This window comes from Bidens hawaiensis, unplaced genomic scaffold (assembly GCF_021521415.1).
Source record: "Bidens hawaiensis isolate Kalapana, Puna unplaced genomic scaffold, B.hawaiensis_p1.1 tig00011171_1, whole genome shotgun sequence".
NCBI classification, from domain to species: domain Eukaryota; kingdom Viridiplantae; phylum Streptophyta; class Magnoliopsida; order Asterales; family Asteraceae; genus Bidens; species Bidens hawaiensis.
In genome coordinates, this window is record NW_027491865.1 from 725,620 (window position 1) to 753,611 (window position 27,992).

Genomic DNA, 27,992 nt, shown 5'->3' on the forward strand with positions numbered 1-27,992 from the left:
TGCACCATTTAAATTTGAAAATACAATTTGATATTTACTAGATTTGATTAACTGATTGATAGTTCAGAAAACAAAAATTAATTTCTGATAGTTACTTTTTACATATAAAATAAAACTTTTTATTAAAAAAAAAAGAATCAAAGGAATGACATGTGGGAGGTACAAAGGGTTTTGGTCGGAGTGATGATAATAACCCGCCAGTGCACAATAGCAAGACCTCACGCTTTCTCCTACAGCCGCCTCCTTATCCTGCGCCCTACCGCCTCATACGTCAGCATGACGACCACTCCCGAGCATCAGCTGGAAGAAGTATTCAGTCAGAAGAAGCTTCTTCGATCCAAAATCAAGAAAGATCTTAGATCAAAGAATCCTCTACTTAGATCTCAACAAGGTATTTACTTATATATATATATTATGTTTTACATTTATAATTAGGACAAATTACATTAGATGAATTGTGTTAATTAGTAATTTTATTGATTGCTAAGATATTTGGCCTATGAAATTATAGTTGATCTCTTGTATGTTCTGTTTGTTTCAAATCGCAATATGTTTGACCTAAAAAGTCAAACTTTTATTATTATTATTATTATTATTATTATTATTATTATTATTATTATTATCAGTGTTGTAGAAGTAGGTCTAGAAGGCCGAGTACTCGCTACTAGGTGTGGTGTTGAAGCAACTTTTTTTTAAGTCCGCCTGGTTACTCAGAATTGATCAAAAGTGGTAAGTGGCAGTGGATACTTGTGGCCCGGGGTGGCGTTGCCATGCCCCCCTTTGCGCAGTAGTGTAAATTTACCCGTTTCGTCCGAAAATTTGAGTATGGACTCCTTTGTTTATGAAATTTTATATACATTTTGAGCCCCCCTCCCTCCCCCCCCCCCTTTAACGTTTTCGTCCAAGCTTCGCCACTGAAAGTGGTCAACCTCAAGCCTCAGCTAGAATCGGATCTAGTTGGAAACTCAGGCTGATTTTGAGTCAAAAAAATAAAACATAGTTCCTATGTCTTTAATATTACAGAATTAATATCATTTTTTTAAATTATCTATTATCTAATAGAAGTAAAAGTGACGGTTGGCGCCGCACCGGCCATTTTGTTTTGTTTTGTTTTTTTTGGGTTATTTTGATTTGGTACCATAACAAGCGTAACGCTAAATCGATATAACTCTTTTGTTTTAGGTTCGGTAACATAATGAATGTGACAGAACCAACCAAAACGTAATGCTAACCAACCAAACTCTTTTGTTTTAGTTTTGATACCGTAATGAATGTGATGGAACCGACCGAATTTGCATAGACTAACCGCCTCAACGCCTGAGTTTGACCAACGCCACCCCACTGGCCCACCTCAATTTATATATTTTTGTTTTACTTCTGGTATCGTAACCAACGTAACCGAACGAATTTTTGTTGTTTTAGTTACGGTACCGTAACGAAGATCATGGAAATCGACATCTTCACGTAGACTCACCCGCATCAACGCCCGAGACCGACGTTGCTCGGGTTTTACCAACATTCGATTTTACCCGACACCGCCTTATTGACCCGCATCAATATTTATATTGTTTGTGTTTGTTTTTGTTCCGTCACCATAACATATGTTCCCAAAAGCGTAATGAACATGGCAGAAATACACCAAATTTGCATAGACTTACCGTCTCAACGTACGGGACCGACACCGCTTGGGTTTTACCAACCGACACCACCCCATTAGTCCTCTTTGATTTTTATATTTTTTTGTTTTTGTTTTTGTTTATGTTCTGGTAGTGTAATGAATGTAATAAAAAATGACCGAATTCATGTCGAGTTAACGCCTCAACACCCGGAAGCCGCGCAAAGCGCGGGTAAGTTACTAGTTAATGTTATTACTATTTTTTAAAGATGTATATTTTTTTATTTATATTGATATTTACGTATTTTGTTATAAATATTAGTAAACTTATGATATTTGACATATCTATAATGTCCTAAAAAATATTTTCTTTTATGCATGTTAGAGTACTCCGAGTACTCTCCGCCTAGACCGAGTACTCGCAACTCCCCAGTCGACTGATTTGGGAGCGTAGCGACTTCTCCACCCATGATCGTTATTATAGTTTTTGGTTTGTTTCCAGATGATGCAATTCAGAATTTGATATTGGAAGCTCCATGGTTCAAGTCTTGTAAGAGATTATGTGCTTATATAAGCTGCAGTGCATTGAGAGAAGTTGATACATCAAAGCTGCTGCAACATGTTCTACAGAGTCCAACTAAAGGTGTGTGTTTCATCACAGATTTATATATTGTTTATGTTTGGTACAAATAAAATTATAACATCTTTAACTAAAACGTTATGATACGTTATTGAAGATGGACAAACAGAGTCTGCAAAGATACTTTATGTTCCACGAGTGGAGGACAATAATTGCCACATGCGAATGCTGAATATATCTCATATGGATGATTTAATTGCAAACTCCATGAAAATTTTAGAGCCTGCTCCTGTTGATGCTGACGGGAAGGATCGAGAAGATGGTTAGCACTTGATGTGTTAGATCATTAACTATTTTCGTGACAAATAGGATATCTTGGTCTACTTCTAGTTAGTTGTAACTAATATATGTGTTTGTTGCAGTTATGCTGGCAGATGAACCCGTTGACCTGCTTCTGTTACCTGGTAGCTTTTACCAACTAAGAAAGATTATCTGATTGATTCATTGTTCAAAGTTATCTGATAATTGATTTTTTTTAAGGACTCGCGTTTGATAAAACTGGAAGGCGATTGGGGCGTGGTGGAGGGTAAGTTCTATCTTGTGATATTTGCTTAGACATGTGGATGGCATATTTCTTAATTTACAAATTTTTAAAAGTATAAAATCTAGCATACAGTAAGGCATTAAGCACATGTTAATATAACCCTTTATTCTGCTCTTAGGCTAACTTAATAGTTTATACATTCTAAATTTGTCTTGTTATGTATATAGTTACACACTTACACTGATAACTCTGTATTTGTAGACTAATTAAACTAAAATACCAAATCACCCTTCACCATGTAATTTAGGCCTAACATTATATCTCTATTTACAAAAGAGTGGCAAAACATTTCAAATTTGTTATTCGACTTATAGCTTTAGCCTTTAGGTCCTCTTTTTATACCAACTTAGCACATGAGTCCATAAGGGCATTTTGGTCTTTTTTTTAACACCCCATCAGCCCATCTTCATCTTTAATGTATCTGATAATAAAAAAAAGGACTCTTGGAAATGTGTACGGCTTACATCTATATTCGATTTACTGACTTTTTTCCATTTTAATCACTTTTGCATGGAGTAGATACTATGATACCTTCCTGTCAAAATACCGGGAACTTGCAAAACAAAGAAACTGGAAGCAACCTCTTCTAGGTAAGTAATGGAATAGGAATACTGGATGTGTAAGCGGCTGTGTAAATGTTGATTCGAAAGTACATTTTCTAAAATGTTTGTATAATATCTTCGTATTCTTTCTGCAGTTGCACTATCGTATTCGGTTCAAATAGTAGAAGATGGTGTCATACCTCTCACTCCAACTGATGTTAACATAGATGCTCTAGTATCTCCATCCGGTTTCATCCCTATCACTTCAGTGGCCCAACAAATTATTTCTTGATCCCATATTTGCATATCCCATATGGTATATGTTTTTAAGTTTGACTTGAAGTCTTTTTTGACCATAAAAGTCAACACATGTTGTACATTATGAGGTCATTTGCTTTTAATCTGCGACTTTTGGATATACTTTTTTAACTGTCAACTTTGGTTCTTAATGTTTATTTTGTTTTGTTCACCGACATGGTATAATTTTGAGTGTTCTTGTCATAGGAAGAATTGAAAGGATGAGAAGCTTATGGTTGCATGAAATTTTACCAAATCCTGTTAATTGACTTTTTTAAAAGTCAACATTTGTTCTAGCACATTGTAAGGTTGTTTTGCTTCTTTAAATTCTTAAGGTTGAAGATAATGAGGTTCCCAATGTTTATCTAATTTGGTTGAATAACTAAGAAATCACTTTTGCAGCCTGTTAATAGTTGCCATTAAAAAAAGGTTATTTGACATAATAATCACACCCAATTCTAGCGACATTTAAGCTTCACTTACATGTAAAAAGGCCACTATTATTATTATTATTATTATGATTATTCCTGTTTACAATTTCTATTTCCAATCAATCTACTAAATTTAGAACACAGCACCCCTAATTGTATCATAGTGTCACTAACAAAGTTCACAAGAAAAGCAAAGTCTGCCTAAGGTTTACACTCCTTAAAAGTCCGTAATTCTAATCCTACGTCTCCACGAATTACTATTCTAGACCACATCATCAGAGGTGTAACTATATCAAATCCTCTAACTTGCTTATCTCAAGTTATTCTGGGTTTGCCTCTACTCTTCCTCTCATTCACAATGAAGGTTTCCACTACTCTAATCGGCGTTGTCTCATAAATTATCTATTAATTAAATAGACACATATAAGTGATTATTAATATGCATATGATGGAAGAGAGATGGAATATATTTTACATTTAAGTTGAGTAGCCATCTATTTCTACTAAAAACCTAAGATATACCAAACATTACGCAAGACAATGTGTCATAATATAAATAATGTTAAATAACTAATGTGTAGTTGTGCGTTATTATGCATAAATGATGCGTAATTAATTAATTGATATGACTATAGGTGTGTTATTATGATGTATAGTTTAACTTATATGGATGTATATACCCATCAAAGTTACATGTGCCATGTTCTAATAGCTTTGTACACTTTGCATGTTTAAAACATTCTGTACACTAACTCATTATGTATGTATGTACGTACGCACACATGAAGCATGCATGCACTTGTAAAGATTATTAAAAAAACATTTTTATATTATTCAGTTAAAAAGATGAAACACAATATATCATATATTATACACTGGAGAAACAATTACATACAATAACATGTACTCCACACTATCTTAATCTATAATTCATATATGGTTATAATAATAAAGCAAAACATAATTTACGACACATATACAAAAAATAAAAGTGGTAACAGATTAGAGATATTTTTTTTGATCGTGTGGTTTACGATCATTTGAACACATGTTTGACAGCACCGGGAAGGTGCGTATGCTCAAAATAAATGTCCCATACGATCATCTTGGGATCAAAATAGAACATATCGATTTCCCCTTCATATTTTTCTCTTACTAGTTGACGAAGTTTTTCAGTATTCATATCGTCATAGCTGTTAATAGAATAAAAATAGAGAAATTAACGCTCAAGTCACATCTATAAATTAATTAAGTAAACATTATTCATAATTTTTGTAAAAAGTTAAGTGGTCATATAATTACTAATTAGCTTACAAGCTTTTTGAGAACAAACAAGGTTTGTAACAAAATATGTCTTTCTTTTAAGATTTGTATTAAGTTCCATTGAGAGCATGGCATAATGCTGAGTTCACAACTTGCAAACCCTGAAAACAAACAGTCAAATCATTTATGTATTAAACATTCATCAACACATGAATAAAATTCCTGAGTTCATTCCCGTAGAAAAACGATACTCGTCGTCTCATATAGACGTACGAGAATTCGGATTAGCCTGTAATGGAAGCAGATAGCGAAGAGAAAAGTATCTTTGAAAGTCAGCCATCGTGTTCAACACCTTGACCTCACTAACTATAGCTGGTTTGCCATCTTTGTTAATCCATGGATGCTTTGAAAAATAATTATACCCACTTTGTTGAATTGATTTGTACTTAAATGGGTTGGATACCGAAGATCCAATATGGTATATGATTCCACATGATGCTTGATTTGCGTGTGCCACCATTGTCGCAATCATAGCATTCACCACCATGTCCGCGGGTATCTATTAAATCATTTAACACATTCATAATTAGCGATTTCGATTATGAAAACAAACTAATTAGTTAAGATGCATAAACTGAACCCACCACATCAATAATTGATTCAGGATCGCCAAGGAAACATGATAACCGGCCTTTGCCATAACCAACCGCCAAGCTATCGATTGTTCTGTAGTTTCAAATATGTATGAGGATTCATGATGGTTATATACATGTAAAACTTATATAGTTAATATACATATTTATTGTCACAATTATACTAGGAAATTGATTCAAGACTAGACATGATTAATTCCTATATGTAACCAACAAAAGGGAAAGAAAGAAAGAAAGACATCCAAAACTTGTAAACTTGTATGACGAGTGTGTGTATACTAACCAGTAGATACATGGAGAAGCAACTTTATATTAACGCATTTGGCAGCGGAATCTGAAGAAACGTGGATCTACTCACTGGTAGCAGATCTACTTTCCTCGGGTGTGATTAAACTATTTCACCGATGGTTCTTCTGGATCCGAGTTCTTCCACCTACAAAATGAACAGCGCCGTTACTTACCCCTCAGAAAGGGACAGAGGGGTCCTCTTTGGGGTAACCCTCCGGCGTGAGAATCAGTATCTTTTTGAGAAGATAATAATGTTGTATGTAAGTGAATCTCAAGAGTATTGCTGATCGCTGAATACTCTTGATTTGTGTGACTGTGTGTTTTCTCTGTAACTGACTGTGAGTGAATATAATTCAATGTGATTGAATGTGATATCACTGCTTGTAACTGTCAATGATTGAGTGTGAATGAATCTCCCATCAAAGTGGAGTTGATGCTGTATTTATAGTGCTAGGGTTTCCACTGGTTGGGCTCAGCCTCGTTGGCCTCCTCCAACCGCACTGCGCCATGTGTCCTCTGGGACACCTGGCGCTTTCTCGTTGGTTGTAATTATGTGGTAGCACATGTGTCATGCTGAGTTGTCGACCTTTCATTTGGCAGCTGTCAATATCAGCATATTCTTACTCCTTAAAAAGATGCCTTCTAGAAGATTGTCTGACGTGCACAATCAAGGTCGCCCTAATCCTGACTTGAATAAGGACGAGGTTGATTATGTGCACGTGTGATATGCGCCCATCCTGAGGATGCGCGAAGTCTTCTTTTTATTCTCACGCGCAGATATTTCATGCGCAGGTGTGATATGCACGAGCGTGTGATATGCGCCGCGCGATTGTGCGCCGCGCGCATATGCGACGCGCGAGCATATGTGATGTGCAAGAGCATGTGATATGCGCCGCGCGTTGATGCGCCGCGCGCATATGTGATGCGCGAGCATATGATGCCTGAGCATGTTTTGTATGCGCCATGCGCCTAGGTTTTGGCTTTGTGCCTTGATAATGTCTTTATCTTGTGGGTTGACCCGCCTTGATTGGTGTTGAGGCGGGTACATACCTCTTCAAGCCCCCCCAGTCTAACGTGTGTCTTATCTCGCGCGAGCGTGGTAAGATAGATATTAGACTCACTGAATTGTCCTATTATAGGGGGTTTTGTCGTTTTCCTGGTTGTTTCCATCATCGCGCGAAGTTCTATCCACTTTGTTGAAAACCAAAGGTCCAAACACGTGGTTGGTTGGTGGTGACGTGCGCCGTAAACGTGTCAGACGTTTCGTGTGCTCGAGGTGCTACAGTTGCCTTTCACGTCCTCTCACAGCTGTCTTGAACACGTGTCGCGCTCGCATTGGTTAGTACCTGCGAGTGGGGGCGCGTGTCTGTTCCGTGGCAGGTCGGTTTGTCACCTCACACAGCTGTTAGGGACACGTGTCGCGCCTTCGTTGGGTTGCCCCTGCGAGTGGGGGCGCGTGGAATCCGATCAGCTGCCACTTTTCTCTCTCCTGGTCCTATAAAAGCAGGCCCTTAGGTAATTTTTATCCTCATCTTTATTGTTATTCAAATTCGAATTCCTGCTTTCACATTCTGATTTGAGTGTTTACATCGATTCGAATCCTCGATTATCGGCTATTACAGTTGTATGTCTGATAGTTCATACTCGTCTAGCCCTTCAATCACCTCCGTTGCCTCTCGAAGACGCCGTGTGAAGTCTGTGGTGATGTCGACATTGAAGCAAAAAGGAAAGGGGAAGAAGGTTGTTGAAACCACATCGGAGGAAGTAGGGAGGACCAAGGCGACCAAAAGGTGGAATGAAATCCCCTGCAAATTGAAGCAGGCGGATCTCGACAACCTCATCACCTCTCAGGGGTTTCCCACCCTGTTTGGCTGCATGTTGCCTAGGTCCGGGCAAACGGCGGCGAACCCGCCTGCCGGCTATATATCCCTATATAGCCACTTTTTCAGCCACTGCAACCTTCGTCTCCCGATGACAAGGTTTGTGGGTGCACTGTTGAAGTTCTATGGGATTCACATATCCCAAGTCCATCCGTTTGGACTCGTGCGCGTGACTCACTTTGAGTTCATGTGCAAATCCCAGCGCGAGGAACCCACTCCTCGGCGCTTTCAATATTTTTATAAGGCCAAGATCCAAGACAATTGGATATCTTTTATTCCTCGCAGTCAGAAGGTGAAGTGCTCCACTGTTTCATTCAAGAGCCTTCATGACTGGTCAGAGAGGTTTTTTTACATTAAGGCCGGTGTGATCCCCATCCGTATGACCATGCGCTCTATCACTTCTGCGCCTGCGGATGAGGCTGTCCTCAAGAACCCAACTGGCGCATGGGTTAAGAAACTGACCGCCGAACCATCCCCCGCGAAGAAGATTTGCGAGGAGGCGCTGGTTGGGGTCGGCATGAGCAGGCTCTGGGCCGACAGCGCGCTTGAGCCCGTTATCCAAGTCGACGGGTTGTGTAAGTTTTTTTTTTTTTTTTTTTTTTTTTTTTTTTTTTTTTTTTTTTTTTTTTTTTTTTTTGCGCTAACATCCTTCTTTTGCTGATATCATTTAACTCGTCTTTGCGCAGTCACCAAGGATTACATCCTTGCCGCTTATGATGAACATGTGGAGGGCGGCTCCGTCGAACTTGGCATTGGGGAGGTTGGTTTCCCGGATCGCTTCGATGACATGTTCATCCCAGTGGATCTGGATTTTGACTTTGACGGTGACGCGCCTGGTAAGCCTTCGCACTCTTGCTCATTCCTTTAGAAGACCCAAGCTTATTGACACTTCTGTCGCTTGTTTTTGTAGATGCGCTTGAAAACTACGAGCTAGAGCTCGCGGAAGAGGAGGAGGAGGAGGAAGAGGAGGCGCCTCTACTAAAGCGCAAAGCTAAGGGGAAATCTGGCGCAGGGGCCAGTAAGAAACAGAAGAAAGAGGACACCCCTGTCGCTCATCCCCATGCTCAAACGAAGAGACCTAAGGAAACCACAAAGGTTTCTTTAAGTTCTCTGCCTGTGAGAGTGGGCAGACCTCCTGTCCACTTGAGGTATGGTGCCGTCGCCTCCTCCGTTCGCGCTGCTGAAGAGATAAGCCGCGCCGCGCCTGCAACAGGTATACTTTGCCTATCTTCATCTGATTGAGTTATTATTAAACCGTTGGTTATTTGAATGTTTGCAGAGCCGGCGTCGGTAACAGATCAGCCGCAGGCGCCACAAGGTGCTACGGCTGCGCCGGGGACTCCATCGAAGTCCCCTGTTCTACCCTCTGAAAAGGGTAGAATGAACTTTATGGCGATGTTCGACGCGCGAACAGAGTTGCGCCAAGGTAAGTGTTGCACATTTGTCTTCTGAATTTTCCCTTTTGGAGTTAGTCATAAACCATTCCTTGTTTATTTGTTCATAGGAGTTGTAGCTGGTACAACAGTTGCTGATGATACTCCTGGCGCAGCTGCCGGCGCCGCTGGTTCTGGTCCTGCTCCTGCTAGTGCTGAGTCTCCCCTTATTGGGATTACCAAGGAGCAGGAGACGGTGTTGCGCGCCGAACTGGCGGCGTCTAGACCTCCTTCGCCTCCTCCTGCACGTAGCCCTCCCCGCGAGGCTGGTTTGGAGCCTTCCAGGTCGCAGCAGAAGAGGCCTGTTGAAGAAGACGAGGAGGACGAGGGGGTTCAAGGTGAAGACTCCTTAGGAGATCGCGCCAGCCCTGCGATGCCGCAAGTGTTTGCAGCGCAGACCTCTGGTGGGGCTGGCGCAGACATTCCTGCTTCATCCCCGCAGGTATGTATTGATTTGTTGGTCCGCTGCGCGTATCTCCCTATAAGTATGTTTTATGACTTAGGATTTTTCTTACATTTTTGCAGGAAGGTGACCACGTTTACCGCCCGAGATGGAATATTAATGAAGAAAGTTCCTTTCAATCCTTGGGCGTATGCGAGGACTTCTGGGCTCATGCCGTGCCTCCTACTGAAAGGAGGTATCAAGAGGAGCGCACTCGCGCGGACTTGCTGAACGAACATGTTTTCGCTGGGTCGGCTTTTTTCGCTGCTTCCCAAGAGCTGCGTCGTGATTATATTAAAGTACGCGACGCTCTTGTGGAAGCCCAGCGAGAGGCTAAGGTGGCCGCCTGGAACCTGTCTGATGCTCGCGCGCGAGCTGAGAAACTCCAGGCGGAGCTCAGTGAAAACCGAGCAAGTGCCAACACCGCATACATCAAGCGCGGGCATGAGCTCCAGGCTGCGCGGGAGAAGCAGCAGTTGGCGGAGGCCGAAGTTGCCAAGTACGCGCGCAGAGTGCGTGTCTTGGAACAGCAGGCCGAGGCGCGTGACCAAGCTATCATCAAGAGTATTACTGAGAAATCATCGTTGGAGAGCGAGGTCGCGCGCCTGAAAAGGGATTTGGCGGCCGCGCAGGCCGATAGAGATGAGGCCTTGGCCACGGCGGCGTCCAGCCAGGAAGCACTTGGTGCTGCGCAGGCGGAGAAAGAAAAAATTTTGGCGGCAGCAGCGTCTGACAAGGAGGAACTAAAAAAGGTTAAGGAAACTGTTGAGTTATTAAACTCTCAGGTTCCTGCCCTCGAGACGTCTGTTGCTGGCCTCGCGCAGGATCGCCAATGGCTGGTGTCACAGGGCATGGCTCGCTGCGCTTTGGCGATGAAATATTCCGCCGAGTTTCAAGCCCTTGTGATGGACTGCAATGCCGCCGCGCGTTTGGTGGGCCGAGCTGAAGGGTTTACGGATGGGTATGAGTATGGCATGTTGAGGAAGAACCCATCCGAGTACCCTTACAAGTTCGATGCGGCCTGCGCGGACATGGCCGCGGTGGGGGAAAAGTATATGAATACTCCCATCCCCATCCTTATGCAGGTACCTTGATCTTAATGAGTTTTACTTTACTAACTTTTCTAAGTGTTTGTACTCATTACTTTTCTAATGATTTACAGATAGCTGCGCTTGCTGACCAGCCCGACCTCGGCGCACTAAAGAAGTTGCTTGATGATTGCGAGAGGGCTGGTGGCGATGATGGTGGCGCGGGGGATGTTGCCCCTGCCAGCGGCTCTGGCGCGGCGAAAGAATCTGCTCGTGACACCGTTGTGATCGAAGACTCCAACGAGGAGGAAGAACTTGACTATGGTCAGTTCGGAGATGAAGAGCAGACCGCGCCAGATGCTGCGCGAGATGATGAGGATGATGAAGCGGCTGACGTCGACGTGGAGACTTGAGAAGCCCATCATCAAATTTTGTATATTTATCTTTTATACTTGTAGTTTGTAACTCATGATACTTGTAAATTTCGATCCAATGAAATGAAACTTGTTCTCTCCTTTTCGTATGTTGCGCATTTCCATTCATCTCTTCATGTTTGGTTGTATAGATATAAGATATGCTTGAACGTTAAAATAAGAACAAGGTTGTAAGGAAATTATTCACTTAACCTCTGTTCTATTTTGTTTGTGGCTCTCACAGTATCTTGCTCATGCTGACATGCGCGCTAATTTTTCGTTAATTCCTTTTCGCGCGTTGGTGTCACGCGGTATGGAAGTATGAGTTTAGCCATTACATGTCAGCTTGTGTTACTCAGATATCCACTATGGTTCCGCGCGCGGCCTCGACCTGAGACCTTAACATGATATGGCATGTAGTTTGCCTTAATTTTGTTTAAGGATTTTTATGATCAGGCTGCGCGGGGTGTAAGATGGATGTATGTGAGTGTTTTGAGCTAAGGCTCTTTGTTTTGGGCTAAGGCCCTGACGATTTTAGAGTTAAGACTCATTAACGTGTTTGAGCTAAGGCTCGTAATTTTGGGCTAAGGCCCTGACGTTTTAGAGTTAAGACTCGTTAACGCGTTTGAGCTAAGGCTCGCGCATGTATGTTTTACTTCGCTTTATTTTGTTTTGAAGTCAATATAATGTTGTCATATTGTTCCAATTTAATAAAGGAAGTGTGAAACATGTATGCAAAGGTAATAGAACCAATATTGAAAGATAGCGCGACAAATATTGAAAGATAGCGCGAATCATCATTAATGATGGCTTAAAAGCCTTGATTACAAATTTGAACTTTTTACATGAAGCATTTTCTAAGCTGTGCCGCGTTCCACGCGCGCGGTATCTTTTTTCCGTTCAAATCTTTTAAAGCATACGCGCCTTTCCCCAGGTCTTCTGAAATTTGATAAGGTCCCTCCCAATTGGGGGACATTTTTCCTGGGGGTATTGCGCGACTAGCTTCATTGTTTCGAAGGACAAAATCATTTTTCTTGAAGTGGCACTCTTTAACGCGCTGATTATAATATTTTTCCAGCTTTTTCTTGTATCTGGCTTCATTAATGATAGCCGCTTCTCTGCGCCCTTCAAGCAAGTTAAGGTCCAACCTTCTTTCGTGGTCGTTATCAGTTTTGCTCATCATGAGTACCCTATGGGATGGGCATCCAATTTCCGCTGGGATCATAGCCTCTGTCCCATAAGTTAGGCTGAACGGGGATTCGCCATTGCTAGTTTTGCTTAATGTCCTGTGCGCCCACAAGACATTAGGTAACTCTTCGACCCAAGAATGGGATTCTCCCTCCAATCTTTTCTTCAGCCCATTTAGTAAACTTTGATTCGCGCGCTCCACTTGGCCATTCCCTTGAGGATGGTAAACGGACGTAAAGATTTGGTTGATGTGCAATTCTTTGAGCCAGCTTGACATCTTCCTGTCAGTGAATTGTTTGCCATTGTCGCTCACAATTTCCATAGGAAGGCCAAAACGGCAAATGATGTGGCTCCAGATAAATTGCTTCATCGCCTCAGCTGTGATTTTTGCTAGTGGCTTGGCTTCAACCCATTTTGTGAAATAGTCTATCGCCACTACCAAAAATTTCACACGCCCTTGCGCTTGCGGCAGGGGCCCCACAATATCAATGGCCCATTTGTGGAAAGGCCATGCTGAGGTGACTGGAATCAAGTTGTTTTTTGGACGCATGGTGTTTGGCGCGTAGCTCTGACATGCCTTGCATTTTTGGATTTCTTTTAGCGCATCCAAGTACATGCCTGGCCAATAGTAGCCTGAGCTCATCGCCTTGGCAACCACCATGCGCGGACCAGCGTGAATTCCACAGATTCCTTCATGAATCTCCCTAATCACATAGCTTGCTTCTTCCGCATCCAGGCATTTCATGAGCGGTCCAAGATAAGAGCGCCGATACACTGTACCATCAAGTAGTTCATAGTTCTGCGCCTTGTGTCTTATCTTTCTCGCCTGTGCGCGATCATCCGGTAACTTCCCCTCTTTCAGGAATTCCATTATTGGAGTTATCCAGGATGAAGGAGTTGTATGAATTACCAGGACCGATTGCGTTTGCACTGACGGGCTGCTCATTATTTCCACCCTGACATCTTTGCCAAAGTGATCAAAATTAGTTGATGCCATTTTACTCAACGCGTCTGCGGACTTGTTTTCGCTTCGCGAGATGTGTATGATTCTGAAGAAGTCAAACTGCTCAACGAGCTTTTTTGCCTGCTCTAGATACATAGGCATTGTGTTCTCCTTGGCGTCATATAGGCCGTTGACCTGAGCAGCTACCAAGTAAGAATCAACATGCGCCTCTAGTCTTTTAACCCCAAACTTGCGCGCGATGCGCAGACCAGCCAGCAGGGCTTCATACTCAGCCTCATTGTTGGTACTCTTGAAGTCCAACCTGATAGCATAAGTATATTCATGATTATCAGGGTCTACCAGTTTGAGACCTGCGCCAGACCCTTCGCTGTTGGAGGCTCCATCAGTGAATAGCCTCCAAACATCTTCTTCATCATTTGCTCGCGGAGGGTCTACCTCGCGCTGAGCTTCTTCAATCTTTCCCTCTGGGATTTCCGTGATGAAATCCGCCAAAACTTGACCCTTTATTGCTGGACGGGGCTTATAAGTGATCGTGTGTTCACCTAATTCCAGCGCCCACTTTGTCAGCCTTCCGGAGAGCGCGGGACGTCGCAAGACTTGCTGGATGTTGTAACCAGTCAGTACTTCAATAGGATGACCATTGAAGTATCTATGGAGTTTGCGCGACGCGTGTGTTAGCGACAAAACTAACTTTTCCATGATGGAATAGCGCGTCTCAGGGTCTGTGAGCACTCGACTCACATAGTATATTGGCGTTTGGATCCCCTTGCGATCCACCAATAATACTGCGCCAATGGCGCGATCTCCAGCTGACAAGTACAATGTAAGGGTTTCGCCAGGAAGTGGAGCTGTGAGCGCGGGCAGCTTTATGAGACATTCTTTTATCTCATTGAAAGCTTGCTCAGCCTCAGGCGTCCACTTGAATTGGCTCTTCTTCAAACAGTTCCTCAAGGTGTTAACGAATGGAGTAGATTTGCTGGCGTGGTTAGCTAGGAACCTGTTGATTGACACCAATCTACCATTCAGCTTCTGAACCTCTTTCATGGTGGCTGGTGAAGGCATGTCAAGGATGGCTTCCACCTTCTCAGGATTCACCTTGAAACCATCCTTAGTGACCATTACACCAAGAAATTTCCCCTCTTCCGCGCCGAAAGTACATTTGCTCGGGTTGAGCTTCATGTTAACTTCCGTTAGGCGCTGAAGAGTTTCCTCGATGTCGTTGAGCATTTGTCTCTCCTCCCTGCTCTTGATCACTAAATCATCAACGTAGACTTCTAGATTCCTTCCGATTTGTTCATTGAAAGCAGAATCCATAAGTCTCTGATAGGTGGCGCCCGCGTTCTTTAAACCAAAGGGCATTTTTGTGTAACAAAAAACACCCTTGTCGGTTCTGAAGGCCGTCTTGTCTTCATCCTGTGGTGCCATTTGAATCTGGTGATAGCCTTTGTAGGCATCCAAGAAACATTTGAGCTTGAATGGCGCCACGGAGTCCACCTTTGCGTCGATGTTTGGTAGTGGGTAACAGTCTTTCGGACATGCTTTGTTGAGGTCCTTGAAGTCAATACACATCCTCCATGACCCGTTGCTTTTCTTTACCATCACAGGATTGGCTACCCACGTCTGGTATCGGATCGGGCGGATAATGTTTGCGCGCAACAAGTCCTCAACTTGCTCATTCATGGCCTTCGCCTTTTCATCCCCCATGATTCTCTTCTTCTGAGCAATTGGCTCCACCGACTTGAACGTGTTAAGAGAGTGTTGCGCCAAGTCTCGCGGGACCCCAGTCATATCGGAGTGTTGCCACGCGAAGACCGACATGTATTTTGTGAGCAACCTTTTCACTCTCAATCTCGTGTCGTCTGAAATGGTAGCGCCAATTGTGACCGTTTGGTCGGGGAATTTTGGGTTTAAAATCCACTTCTCTGGCGCATTGTCCGCCGTTGGAAGTTTCATTCTCCCTTCCCGCGGCGTGGTTGTCACTGCGCACAAATGATCGCGGTAAACAAATGCTACGCCTGTTGGTGTAGGGATCCCCAATGCGCCGTGCGCTGGCGATGGTACAGCATTAAATTGGGCAATCGTTCCCCTACCCAGGATCATATTGTGGCATGACGTGGTGGGCAAGACCAAGAAGTTGACCACTTCGGCTCGCTTGTGCTCATCATCCCCCATAGTTAATTCAAACTGAATCTGGCCTAGGGGATGTATGATTTCATTTGAGACACCACAGATTGGTGCGTTCACAATTTCGAGCCGAGCTTGGTCTGCCGGGTCTAACTTTCTGAAACACTGCTCATACATAATGTCAGATTCGCTTCCAGTGTCCACCAGGACCTTTGACACTTCGTAATGAGCAATGTGTGTGGTAATAACGAGAGGACTGCTTATTGAAGGGCCTCCCCTGATTCTTGGGAAGATGACTTGCTGCTCGCGCCAATCTCCGTGAATTTGCGCGCTTCTCTTTCTTGACGTCTGCCCTTGTCGTCCCCCCTCAGCCACACAGATTCTTTTGTACTTCTTGCTGGCAGAGGCTCCCTCCGGTTGCTCATCTTCTATTCTTTGGTTTTTTACCAAGTGAGCCAGCCTGCCAGACTTTACATCCTTCTCGATCGCATCCTTTAAATGATGGCATGCGTCGGTGTTGTGGCCCGGGGACCTGTGAAATTCACAATATTTGCCACTGTTTTGCGGCCCCTTGTAGTGTAGTTGCTTGGGAGGCTTGAATTGGACATTCTCAGTACTTAACACCTGTGAAGGTGTTTTAGTGAGGGGAGTCCATATTCTTGGCAGAGGTCTGCTAGGATCTCTGCCGCCCTCCCTCTTGTCACTCTCCCCGTGTTTACGAGCATCCTTTTGGGGCTGGGGTGAGCTTGGTTGCGCTTGTTTTTCCGCGGAAGAAAAACTTATTGGCTGCAACCTGGACCATACAGAGTTCTGTTTGGCCCTCTTCTCTTTGCTGCGCGGTGATTCAGCCTGATGCGCTCTTTCTCTTGCCCTATCTTGGGCAATCTGTTTCTCATTTCTCGCGAAAACTCGCGATGCCTCCATTAACTTGGCCCACGTGGTGGGCATACCATCCTTGCTTACGAGAGCTCGTCGTAACTGATCACTACGCGCGCCTTGTATAAAGGCCACGCGCAGGAGCTGCTCAGTTATGCCCCCGATTGCCAGGGACTCCTGATTGAAACGAGTGATGTAATCTTCAATCGTTTCATCATTCCTGCGGATGCAGTGCATGATGTCATCAGGATCGCGCGTGTGCCTGCGCTGCTGTACGAAGTGGGCCTGGAACTTTTCTAACAGTTCCTCGAACCCATCAATTTGCCCTGTCGGCAAGCTCTCGAACCATACTCGCGCTGCGCCCGTGAGGCAGCGGGCAAACATATGACACCATGTTGGCATCGTCCAGCTCTCTAGGTTTCCCGTGTTATAGAAACCTTGCAAAAAGTCATCTGGATCTGTCGTGCCATCATATTTCCCCAGACCACTTGGCATCTTGGTCTTGTGCTGGATGGGAGCCTGCGCGATGCGCGCAGTAAACTTTGAGTGTTTTACCAGGATGGCTGGTCTGTAGGGGGTGGTTACGTCCACTTGCCCTCTGACCGGTGGGCTGTATGGCATGTGCAGATCCGGATCTGCTCTGGCTCCTGGCGCCATGTTCACAGGCGCGCGGAGCTGCGAGCCTCCTGCATGAGTATCCCTTGTCTTTCTCATGCTATGCACCTCTTCATCACTGAACTCTGTGTGTGCAGTGTGAACAGAATGCCCTTCTTCCGGCGCGCGCGGCCTTTTTGTGGGCTGCTTCTCCATCGCTTGCCTTTGTGTTTGGTCGGCTAGCTTCTTCTGTTTGATCATTTCAGTGTATTTATCCATCAGACGCCGCTGCTCATTTATGAGCCATTCATTCGGATCGTCTGCTTCATCTTCTGGACCCATTGGTCCTTTCAACTTCGCGCCGGCCATATTTTGTAACTTGTGATCGTCTGGAGGAGTTTCAGTCTGGCCGTGAGGGGTTGTGACGAAGGGACGGTTGCTGGTGGTACGCGTAGAATCACGCGGAACCCTCAGAACCTGCTGTCCGTCGTTAACACCCTCACGTTCAATATCCTCCAGAGCTTGATCAACGTTACGAACTCCAGAAACCATGGTGATTGAATTTTTTAGATCTGGATGAGATCTGATTGCCGTTTGTAACAGTGGATGGCGCCAATGAAGAAACGTGGATCTACTCACTGGTAGCAGATCTACTTTCCTCGGGTGTGATTAAACTATTTCACCGATGGTTCTTCTGGATCCGAGTTCTTCCACCTACAAAATGAACAGCGCCGTTACTTACCCCTCAGAAAGGGACAGAGGGGTCCTCTTTGGGGTAACCCTCCGGCGTGAGAATCAGTATCTTTTTGAGAAGATAATAATGTTGTATGTAAGTGAATCTCAAGAGTATTGCTGATCGCTGAATACTCTTGATTTGTGTGACTGTGTGTTTTCTCTGTAACTGACTGTGAGTGAATATAATTCAATGTGATTGAATGTGATATCACTGCTTGTAACTGTCAATGATTGAGTGTGAATGAAATCTCCCATCAAAGTGGAGTTGATGCTGTATTTATAGTGCTAGGGTTTCCACTGGTTGGGCTCAGCCTCGTTGGCCTCCTCCAACCGCACTGCGCCATGTGTCCTCTGGGACACCTGGCGCTTTCTCGTTGGTTGTAATTATGTGGTAGCACATGTGTCATGCTGAGTTGTCGACCTTTCATTTGGCAGCTGTCAATATCAGCATATTCTTACTCCTTAAAAAGATGCCTTCTAGAAGATTGTCTGACGTGCACAATCAAGGTCGCCCTAATCCTGACTTGAATAAGGACGAGGTTGATTATGTGCACGTGTGATATGCGCCCATCCTGAGGATGCGCGAAGTCTTCTTTTTATTCTCACGCGCAGATATTTCATGCGCAGGTGTGATATGCACGAGCGTGTGATATGCGCCGCGCGATTGTGCGCCGCGCGCATATGCGACGCGCGAGCATATGTGATGTGCAAGAGCATGTGATATGCGCCGCGCGTTGATGCGCCGCGCGCATATGTGATGCGCGAGCATATGATGCCTGAGCATGTTTTGTATGCGCCATGCGCCTAGGTTTTGGCTTTGTGCCTTGATAATGTCTTTATCTTGTGGGTTGACCCGCCTTGATTGGTGTTGAGGCGGGTACATACCTCTTCAAACGATATCTACAGCATCAAGTTCATAAATCAAAGAAAAGAAATCAAATGCAAATGTAATAAAAGTGAGAGCCTTCACACATTCAAATGATAGATAAAGACTTCACACAACGTTCACAAGATAAAAGGAACATTAGAAGAAATTATATATTTTTATTGTGAAATTTCTAATATCGAAACAAAAAACAACCTACTAAACTGATTAAAGTTTAAGATAAAGTTAAATGTAAACACGAACAAATTTTTTTTTAAAAAAAAACGGTACATATTTTAAAAAAAAAAGGTACGATATTCGTTGGAAAATAAAAGAAAAAATAAATAAAAATTGGGTAAAGAATCTGGTAAGGAAATCAAATGATTTGAAGGGGTTCTTTGTTTAGATTCGTTTGAAGCTACTGGTGCCCATTGGTTTTGTCGGGCATGGGAATATTTCTTTTTCTATTTTCAATTATTATACCTTCTTCTTTCCTTTTTTGGTAAAAAAAATAATATAAGGTGGGTAAAATGGGCTGTCAAACAATATGAGATTCCTTAAGTCACTTGAATCGGTTAAAAAGTTGTTATATTTGCATTAGAAGTAGCAATGTATGTGAAATATAACACCAGGGAGGACCGTGTGTACAATGCGTGCAGTCGTACATGGCCCAGTAACTCTTCTACTGTAATTACGACCTGTTTATTGATGTTAAAATGTTATAAGTTAATCCATATGATGAGAATATAAGTAAACTCCGTTTCTTCATAAAGTGAGAATAAATGTGAACTCAAATTTGGTTTAAGGTATGAGATTTTATTGGAGTTAGAGAGTATGATTCTAATTGTTGGAAGTTAAAGAGTGTTTGTAGGAGTACAATGTGAAATGGAGAGAATTTTGGTATGCATTTAGAATGATTAATTATCATTATTTAATCCGTTTAATTTTATCCATTTTTGACGTGACCCATCTTAATTAGTCCAAGCTTTTGCTCCTACTGGAAAAAAAAAAGTGTTGCCTTCGCCAGTGTATATCTACTATATGAGATATATAGATATATATATTTGTGACTTTGTGCTTGATCATGTGAGGGCTTCGCAACGAACCAACCCATGTCTAAAACAGATTAAGATGAATGAGGTATCGATACTCGAAGTTGTGTTGTTGGAATAGCCTAATCTATGAAAACTTGAAGAAAATGGATTAAGTTTGTCATCTAGCCCCACAGAAGTAGCAAAGCAAGACTTGAAAACTTTTTTAACACTGATCCCATATCTAGTTCATAGATTTGGATATGATAGAAACCATGTCACATGTTTAAGGTTTTGAGTCCTAATCTCATATTGTGCCCCATAACCAATATTATACCCCATAATTAACCAATTATATCAAAATCAATATTAAGTTAAAACAATCATTTTTTTCTTGAATAGTGAGACTATTAGTTATAAGGTCTAAGAGAATTCGTATCACATTCTTTATAACCTTCCACATCTTTAATATATATAGAAAACATGACAAATAAAATACATTTCATCTCATTCTTTAAACATTTCATTATCCATAAATTATATGGATTATGTATATGGGTTGAATAGTGAATTTTAATAATTACCAACCCACAGTTTATCCATATAAATCTTTTGTGAGTGAAAAAGAGAGATATAATTATAAAAGTTTGTTTTTTTTTTGAAAGGCAATTATAAAAGTTTGTTAAAAGTACTATTTAATTTAAAAGAAAATTTTATATATTTAAGGAATGAAATGTGGACATTCTCAAAATATGAACAAAATTTAATGTTAGAATTAACTTGTAGTTAAACTATATGGATAAAAATGATGAACGAACGTGAATGCTCTATAATATTTCGAGTCACATATGAATGTGCATTATTATCTTCAATTAATCTGTTTATGAAATTTATTGTACTATCAAAAGATAACATGATAGTACAGTTATCTTCTCTTCTTGTTTTTTGGGTTTAAAGAGGGGACAAAACAATTCTAATCAATGTAGCATGTGAATGGGGTAATCTTTTGTCCCATCCTCATATTCTTACTTTCTTTTTTCACGTGCTTTCTGTCAATTTTTAATTTTTTACTCATTTCATAAGTAGTAATTTAACATTTACAAAGCATGAATTATTCACCTGCTCATTTACTACCACTTAATTTAAGGTTTAAGGTTATTTACAAAATCACTTATTGAATTAATTACACACCGGACAACCTTTGTTGAATATATAATATCACTCCAAACAGTTCTTGATAAATATCTTGTGGCCACCAAAGAAAAAAGTTACAAAATAGTCCCTTAGGTGTTGGTAGTTTTTCAATTTTTACAAAATGTTTTTAGTAACTTATTAGTTTTTGTTGTTTCTATTTGTGAGATTTTGTTTTTCATAATTTGTTATTATCATAATAATCATAATGATTATTAAGATTTATATTATCGTTCTTAGTACTGTTATTTCTTTTGCTTTATTTTTCATGTTCTGACTGATCACAACAAAAAAATGAAAGCCCCAGCATCCTTCTAAGGGTCAATGAAATGATAGATTTGGAAGCATGTCTATTGTCAATTAAAAATGTGCCGACATTTTTTTTATATACTTCGACTACCCAACGACAATAGTAAAATCTTAAGTGTGCATAAATGTTAAATTGTTGATTGTATTGATAATAATTGTATGAAATTAGGGTTAATAGCCTATATTTACAAATACCGCCTTCTATAATTAATATTTACAACATGATTTAGTAACAAGCAGAGTAGATATTTATCTTTTTTGTATTTTACTTTTATGTTTTGTAAATACAGTACTTCAAGATACACACAGTTGGTGTTATTAAAAAATTCACATGGGGAGCAAAAAAGTTATTCTTCCTTGAAAATGAACATGCATAAATACAATGAATCATCTAGATTGAATGCTTGCTATCTCTTTTAGAAAATGATTGATTTGATTTGTATTGATGTTTAGGGCATTCTATTAACTTTAATAATAATAATAATAATAATTAAAGATTGATTTTTAGCCATATTGTTAACTTTAAGAATAATTTAAACCTTGTAAAATCAAGTCACTATGCATGGTGTAGTTTAAGTCTAATGAATACCATATTACCATCCACTTTAATCTTCTCTGTACTTTGTAAAGGTGTAAAATATCTTTTGTATTAAAATAAATGTATGATTGCATAGCAGGTTAAACCAATTTCGAGAGAATTTTAATGGGACTTAATTAACATGTTTTTGTATAATTCATCGGTTGACCCAGCGATACGCCAACCTCGACTGTTGTACGCAGGCATATCGAACATAACATTTGTACAAATATACATGGTAATATTTTGTAAGTATGTTTATACGATTGAAATACAATAATGTTTTTGTAAAAGTTGAGACAAATTTTGTGACTTAATTGTATTATATTGAGTGGGTGTTGCAATAATGGTTGGAAATATGTGCGAAAAGGTATTCATTGTTATGAATCCACCAACGAATTAGGCAAGTTGTATGACACCTTTTTCACAATTGTCAAAATATGGTCATATGAACACTCCAAGTACTAATCTAATAATTTGAGTTTGTCGGCAATTTCACTTTTACGTAGTATAAATAATACTACAATGTAAATGAAATATTATCCAAGTACACATTCTCATCTTTCCTTTTATCCTCTTGTTTATTTGTTCAAATATTACTTCAAAAATATCGTTGTAATTAAGGCTAATATTATAACACGTTATCAGCACGAGCCGCTTATATTCTAATCAAGAAAGGTAATAGACACAAATGTATCTACATAAGCATCATAAACACTTCTTTAATTATGTACATTGAAAATATATCTATGCATATACTAAGTAATAACAATAATGTGTATAAACATTGTTATTAAAATTTGATAACCATTCTAATTTTTATATGCACACTAATATATCATTTAAAAGTTAGATTTATTTACACTAACAATTTTATTCTTATTATTATGCATAATAATTATATATTTTATAAAATAAACTGTATTTATTATCTTACTTTAAAATAATTAATATTATATATATATACACACGCACACACATACAAACAGTAATGTTACCGTTATAAAACGGTAATATAGCTGTTGTAAAACGGTTATAAATTTTCACTATAAATAACCAATTATTAACCCCATTTCATTTACAACAAACGTTCTTCTTATTAAATTTATCCAAGATAAAGTTTTCAAAATAATTCACCCGGTTTTGCTGTTGGTCACTATAATGCTTATACTACTTCTCATTCTAATTTTTAATCTCCCATCTGAAGATTTCGGCATTTTCTTTTTCTTTTATATGTTTATAGCTCTACCAATGTATTGTATCTCATTGTTGATTGATATATATGGATTCTAATATTTATCTTATTATTTGCTCTATTATGTTTAGCAACAAAATGTCAAATATAGCAAAACTCGAATTCCCTGCACTTAACATTTCTGGAGAAAACTATATGTCTTGGACAGCAAATGTCAAAAGACATTTAAAATCTATGGATGTGTTAGAAACAATCCAAAAATACAATGATTGCTCTGACCAAGATAAAGCAAGAGCTGATGTTTTCATCCATAAACATATTGATGAATTACTACAGCATGAGTATTTTAATTGTGATAACCCATATATGATATGGGAAGATTTGAAAAGCAGATTCGGTCATCTAAGGGAAGTTTTACTTCCTACTTCTAGAGATGAATGGAACAGTCTTAGGTTCCAAGATTTTAAGAGGGTAAATGATTACACCTCTGCTTTATACCGAATTTGATCAAAGTTAGAATTTTGTGGGTATCCCGTAACAGAGGAAGAAAAGTTAGAGAAAACTTTCTCCACGTTTCATGCATCAAATATAAACTTGCAAACACATTATCTTTTGCAGAATTTTATGAGATACTCTGATCTAAATGCATTACTCCTTGTAGCAGAGAAAAATAATGAATTATTGATGAAAAATCATCAATCTCGTCCCACGGGTTCATTAGCAATACCAGAAGCACATGTTGCTCACAAAAGTTCTCATAAAAATTCTGGTCATAAATGGGAACAAAGTCGAGGACGAGGCCGTGGACGTGGCCGTGGTCATTTTGACAAAAGATATTTTTATGATCGTAAGCTTTCACTCAAATGGAACAATGATTCTTACGGTCGTGGTCGTGGCCGTGGTCGTAACCAGAGAGCCAATAATTATCATGTCCCACACAATACCAATTCCAACCACCAAAATAAATGGAATGAAGCTGGTAGGTCCGAAAACAATGGCACTTCATGTTTTAGATGTGGAAGTACGAACCACTGGGCAAAGGCTTGTCGCACAGCTCCACATCTGTGTGAACTGTACCAAGCCTCCCTAAAAGGAAAAGAGAAAGAAGTGAACCATGTTGATAACTTTAATAATATCAATGCTGAGCTGAGCATTGAAGACTTTGAGGTGGAACTTTGAAACAAAGTTGCTTGACTACTATAATTAGATGCAATTATTAAGTGTGTTCTCATTATCTTTAATTATGTAGTTCCTCTTTCATGTACTACTTGTGTTTCAATTAAATAAAGTTCTTATTAAATATCATATGTCTTCGTGATACACTTATTATTTTTCATAATATTTTTCAAGATTTAAAATGAAAATCACCGGAGCACAAGATCAAACAAATGAAGAAGATATATGTATAGCGGATAGTGGAGCCACGCATACTATACTTAGATCTAAAAAATATTTTTATAAACTGAAACCAACAAAAGGGATCATCAATACAATATCAGGTCCTACAAACTTGATAGAAGGAGTGGGAAAAGCTAATTTAGCATTACCAAATGGTACAAAGCTCAAAATAGAAAATGCTTTATTTTCCCCAAAATCAACAAGAAATTTGTTGAGTTTCAGAAACATATATCATAATGGATATGATACTCAGTCAAGGACTGTTAGTAATGAAAAATATTTGCATATCATAAGCAAAAATCAAATATTGGAAAAATTGTCAATGCTCCATTCTGGTTTGCATTATACATATATAAATGTGCCTCAAGCACATATGACAGTCAAAGAAAATTGCTGCGATTCTTGTATCATAAACTTATGGCATGACAGATTAGGCCATCCAAGATCCACAATGATGAAAATGATCATTGAAAATACACATGGGCATCCACTGAAAGGTCAAAAGATCCACAAAATAGATAAAATGTCTCAATGTACATCTTGTTCTCTTGGAAAATTAATTACAAGGCCTTCGCCATTAAAAGTCGATAAAGAAACACCAATGTTGTCACACCCCGACCAAAGGCGGCGGAACATGCCGGGGTGCAACGATTGCTCATAAGCGCATGACACTATTTAAAGCGACAATATTTAACAAACTCATTTCATTTCACAACATCGAAAATGTCACATAACCAAATATTCATAACTCAAATACAACAAAATATAACAAAATATAGCAAATCAAATATTGTTCATTTTTGCTAATATCCTAACGGTATTTGTGACATTTTCTTCACTGAACTCCATAATCAACCTAGATGCAAACATGTAACATTTCATAAAATAAAGTTTATCAACACAAAGGTTGGTGAGCAATTCATAAGTTTAAACAATAGATATATAGTATGAAAAGCCACAAAACTAGTATACAAAACCATAAATAATAGCTATAAACTTGGATAAATAGTTATCGCTAACAAGTTAGCGACACCCAACTATAAGGGGTTGCCAAATAGTTTAGGATTTTATAGTTATCGTTAATTGCATTACGTTAACGACACCTTGCCATGAGGGGTTGCCAAATGGTCTAGGATTTATAGTTCCACCATCCAAAAGCGATAAACACATAGTCAAATAAGCATAGAACACCAAATCGAGCAATTATTCAAGTAAGGTATACAACAACGTTTGTGGTTTAAGACCCAAGTATAAAACATTTAGTTTAGATAAGTTGAAATGTCACCCCCAAAATAAAAGATAGAAAACGGGGTATGAAGTTACTCACGTTCAAGTAATAAACTTGAAAGATTGATTATTGGGAGATTTACCGGAACGACGAGTTTAACGTATGAAGCCTAAATAAAAGAAAGTCTTGGATTTAGAAAAGTTGTCTTGAAGATCTTTAAATAAAATAATTGTTGCAAAAACTAATCAATTAAAGTTCAAGGTTTAAAATGTAACTATTTAAGAATTTATAATAATAACCCTTTTAAAAAAATGTAAGTTTGCTCAAAACCGGGTTAAAGTATCTAACCTTAATATTTACTTAACCAATGTTAAGTAATAAGGTGGGGAAAATGCTAAAATGCAAGTTCCATTAGGCTAAAGATACTAAAACGGGTTTTTAACGAGTGTTCGGGTTGTCTGTTCGGGTCTTGACAAATGGTCAAACCCAAAGTCAACTTTCCAAAATATTAATTGTTATGAGATAACTCATTAAAACATACTAACACTTAACCAAGTATGTAGATCTATTGTTTAGAACTAACAACGCACGTTAAGCGAGTGTTCGGTTTTGTCGGTCCAAACTATGTTATGAGATCAAGTTGGATCCAACTATTCCAAGTACTTAAGAAAATAATTAAAATCAGTTTGTAAATTATTTTTTAAAGAAATATACAAGTCTTGATAGCTAAAAACACACTTGTGTGTCTTAAGCGAGTAAAAGTCGGTATAGTTCGTTTTGGTTCGGTCTCCATCTCACAAATAGTTCATAGATGGTTTCTACATGCCCAAATATCATAGAACTTGTATATTGGTTTATAAATGAAGAAAACTTAAATTTTACAACAAAAAAAGTTAACTACAAGTCTTTTAAGCAAAAGTTTCGGTTTAGTTCGGTTTCCATCTCCCAACGAGTTCATAGATGGATTCCATATGCTTAATATCAAAGAACTTGTAAAAATGATTTTTGAAACTCAAATCTAGCAATAAACATGTTTAAACAACTATTTTAACAAAACTAGTAAACAAAAGTTCGGTAACCGGTTTGGACTAGTTTCGGTTAAACCGAGGTTAGTCTTATACAAACCCACACCATGGAACTTGTAAATAAGATGAACAAACTAAAGGGTTAGAAGTTAGTCATAAGTGATATGTATAATAAGTTATGTGTGTGTAAATATATATCAAGAACACGAAGTCTTCCATGAAGCCTTGCCTTATGACATTCGAAACTTAACCAACCAAAGTAGGTGAAGTAACAAATAAAGGAAGCAAGGGGTGTGTATTATATATATGTTGTACCACCATATTCAAGAGTTAGTAATGTTAGATGAACAAGTTAGAATGAAAGACTATAGTTAGTTTGACTTGAGAAGTCAAAACTTCAAGAATACATAAGAAATAACAACCTTGAATCTATGGAGTTTTGAGAGAGTTTTTGGAGATGTAGCAAGAGTAAAATGAAGAAGATGGGTGTGTATATATAGGGAAGGAGTGAAGGGTTGGGTATAAAGATTCTTTTATGGTTTGCATAAAAATGGGTATATTTAAATGGTCAAACAATGCATAATATAAAAAAAACAATATTTTATATATTTTAAATGACAAGATCTAATATTTTATATATTTGAAATGTTCGGGTTACAAACGGTTCGGGTTTACATAACAAAAGTGACCCGAAATTGACGAATGTCACAAATGTTTCTTGAAAGAATTCAAGGTGACATATGTGGACCAATTCATCCACCATGTGGACCATTTAGATACTTCATGGTCTTAATAGACGCATCCAGCAGATGGTCTAATATCTCTTTATTATCGACTCGTAATGTTGCTTTTCAAAATTTCTTGCTCAAATTATCAAATTACGTGCAGATTTTCCGGATTATACCATTAAAATAGTAAGGCTTGATAATGCGGGAGAATTTACATCACATGCTTTTGATGATTATTGCATGTCTGTGGGGATTGTTGTAGAACACCCTGTTGCTCATGTACACACACAAAATGGCTTAGCCGAGTCGTTGATCAAACGCCTACAGCTAATAGCTAGACCATTAATAATGAGGACAAAACTCCCTGTTTCTATTTGGGGTCATGCAATTATGCATGCTGGATCATTAATCCGTGTGAGACCAAGTGCAAATCATAAATACTCTCCCACACAACTTGTTTATGGAAATGAGCCAAATATCTCTCATCTTAGAATT

General features: G+C 39.6%; 1 protein-coding gene and 1 long non-coding RNA gene across 3 annotated transcripts; one reads left to right on the forward strand and one right to left on the reverse strand.

Annotated features, from left to right (window-relative positions):
- The first annotated feature begins 203 nt into the window (after nt 1–203).
- LOC143537293 (5-formyltetrahydrofolate cyclo-ligase, mitochondrial-like) lies at nt 204–3,810 on the forward strand. 2 transcript variants are annotated; one of them, XM_077031090.1, is made up of 7 exons: nt 204–391; nt 2,118–2,258; nt 2,365–2,517; nt 2,618–2,659; nt 2,736–2,781; nt 3,319–3,389; nt 3,497–3,810. In XM_077031090.1, the coding sequence occupies exons 1-7, from the start codon at nt 277–279 to the stop codon at nt 3,631–3,633; spliced, it is 705 nt and encodes a 234-aa protein (XP_076887205.1). In that variant the 5' UTR covers nt 204–276; the 3' UTR covers nt 3,634–3,810. The 2 variants fall into 2 exon arrangements, with proteins under 2 accessions (XP_076887205.1, XP_076887204.1); XM_077031089.1 differs by having other exon boundaries at nt 205–391; nt 2,353–2,517.
- Nucleotides 3,811–5,420: 1,610 nt separating this feature from the next.
- LOC143537294 (uncharacterized) lies at nt 5,421–6,085 on the reverse strand. Its single transcript, XR_013136030.1, has 3 exons — nt 5,977–6,085; nt 5,622–5,891; nt 5,421–5,493 (listed from the first exon to the last, which is right to left on the reverse strand). It is a non-coding gene; the product is annotated as an uncharacterized LOC143537294 (long non-coding RNA).
- Between the last annotated feature and the right edge of the window lie 21,907 nt (nt 6,086–27,992).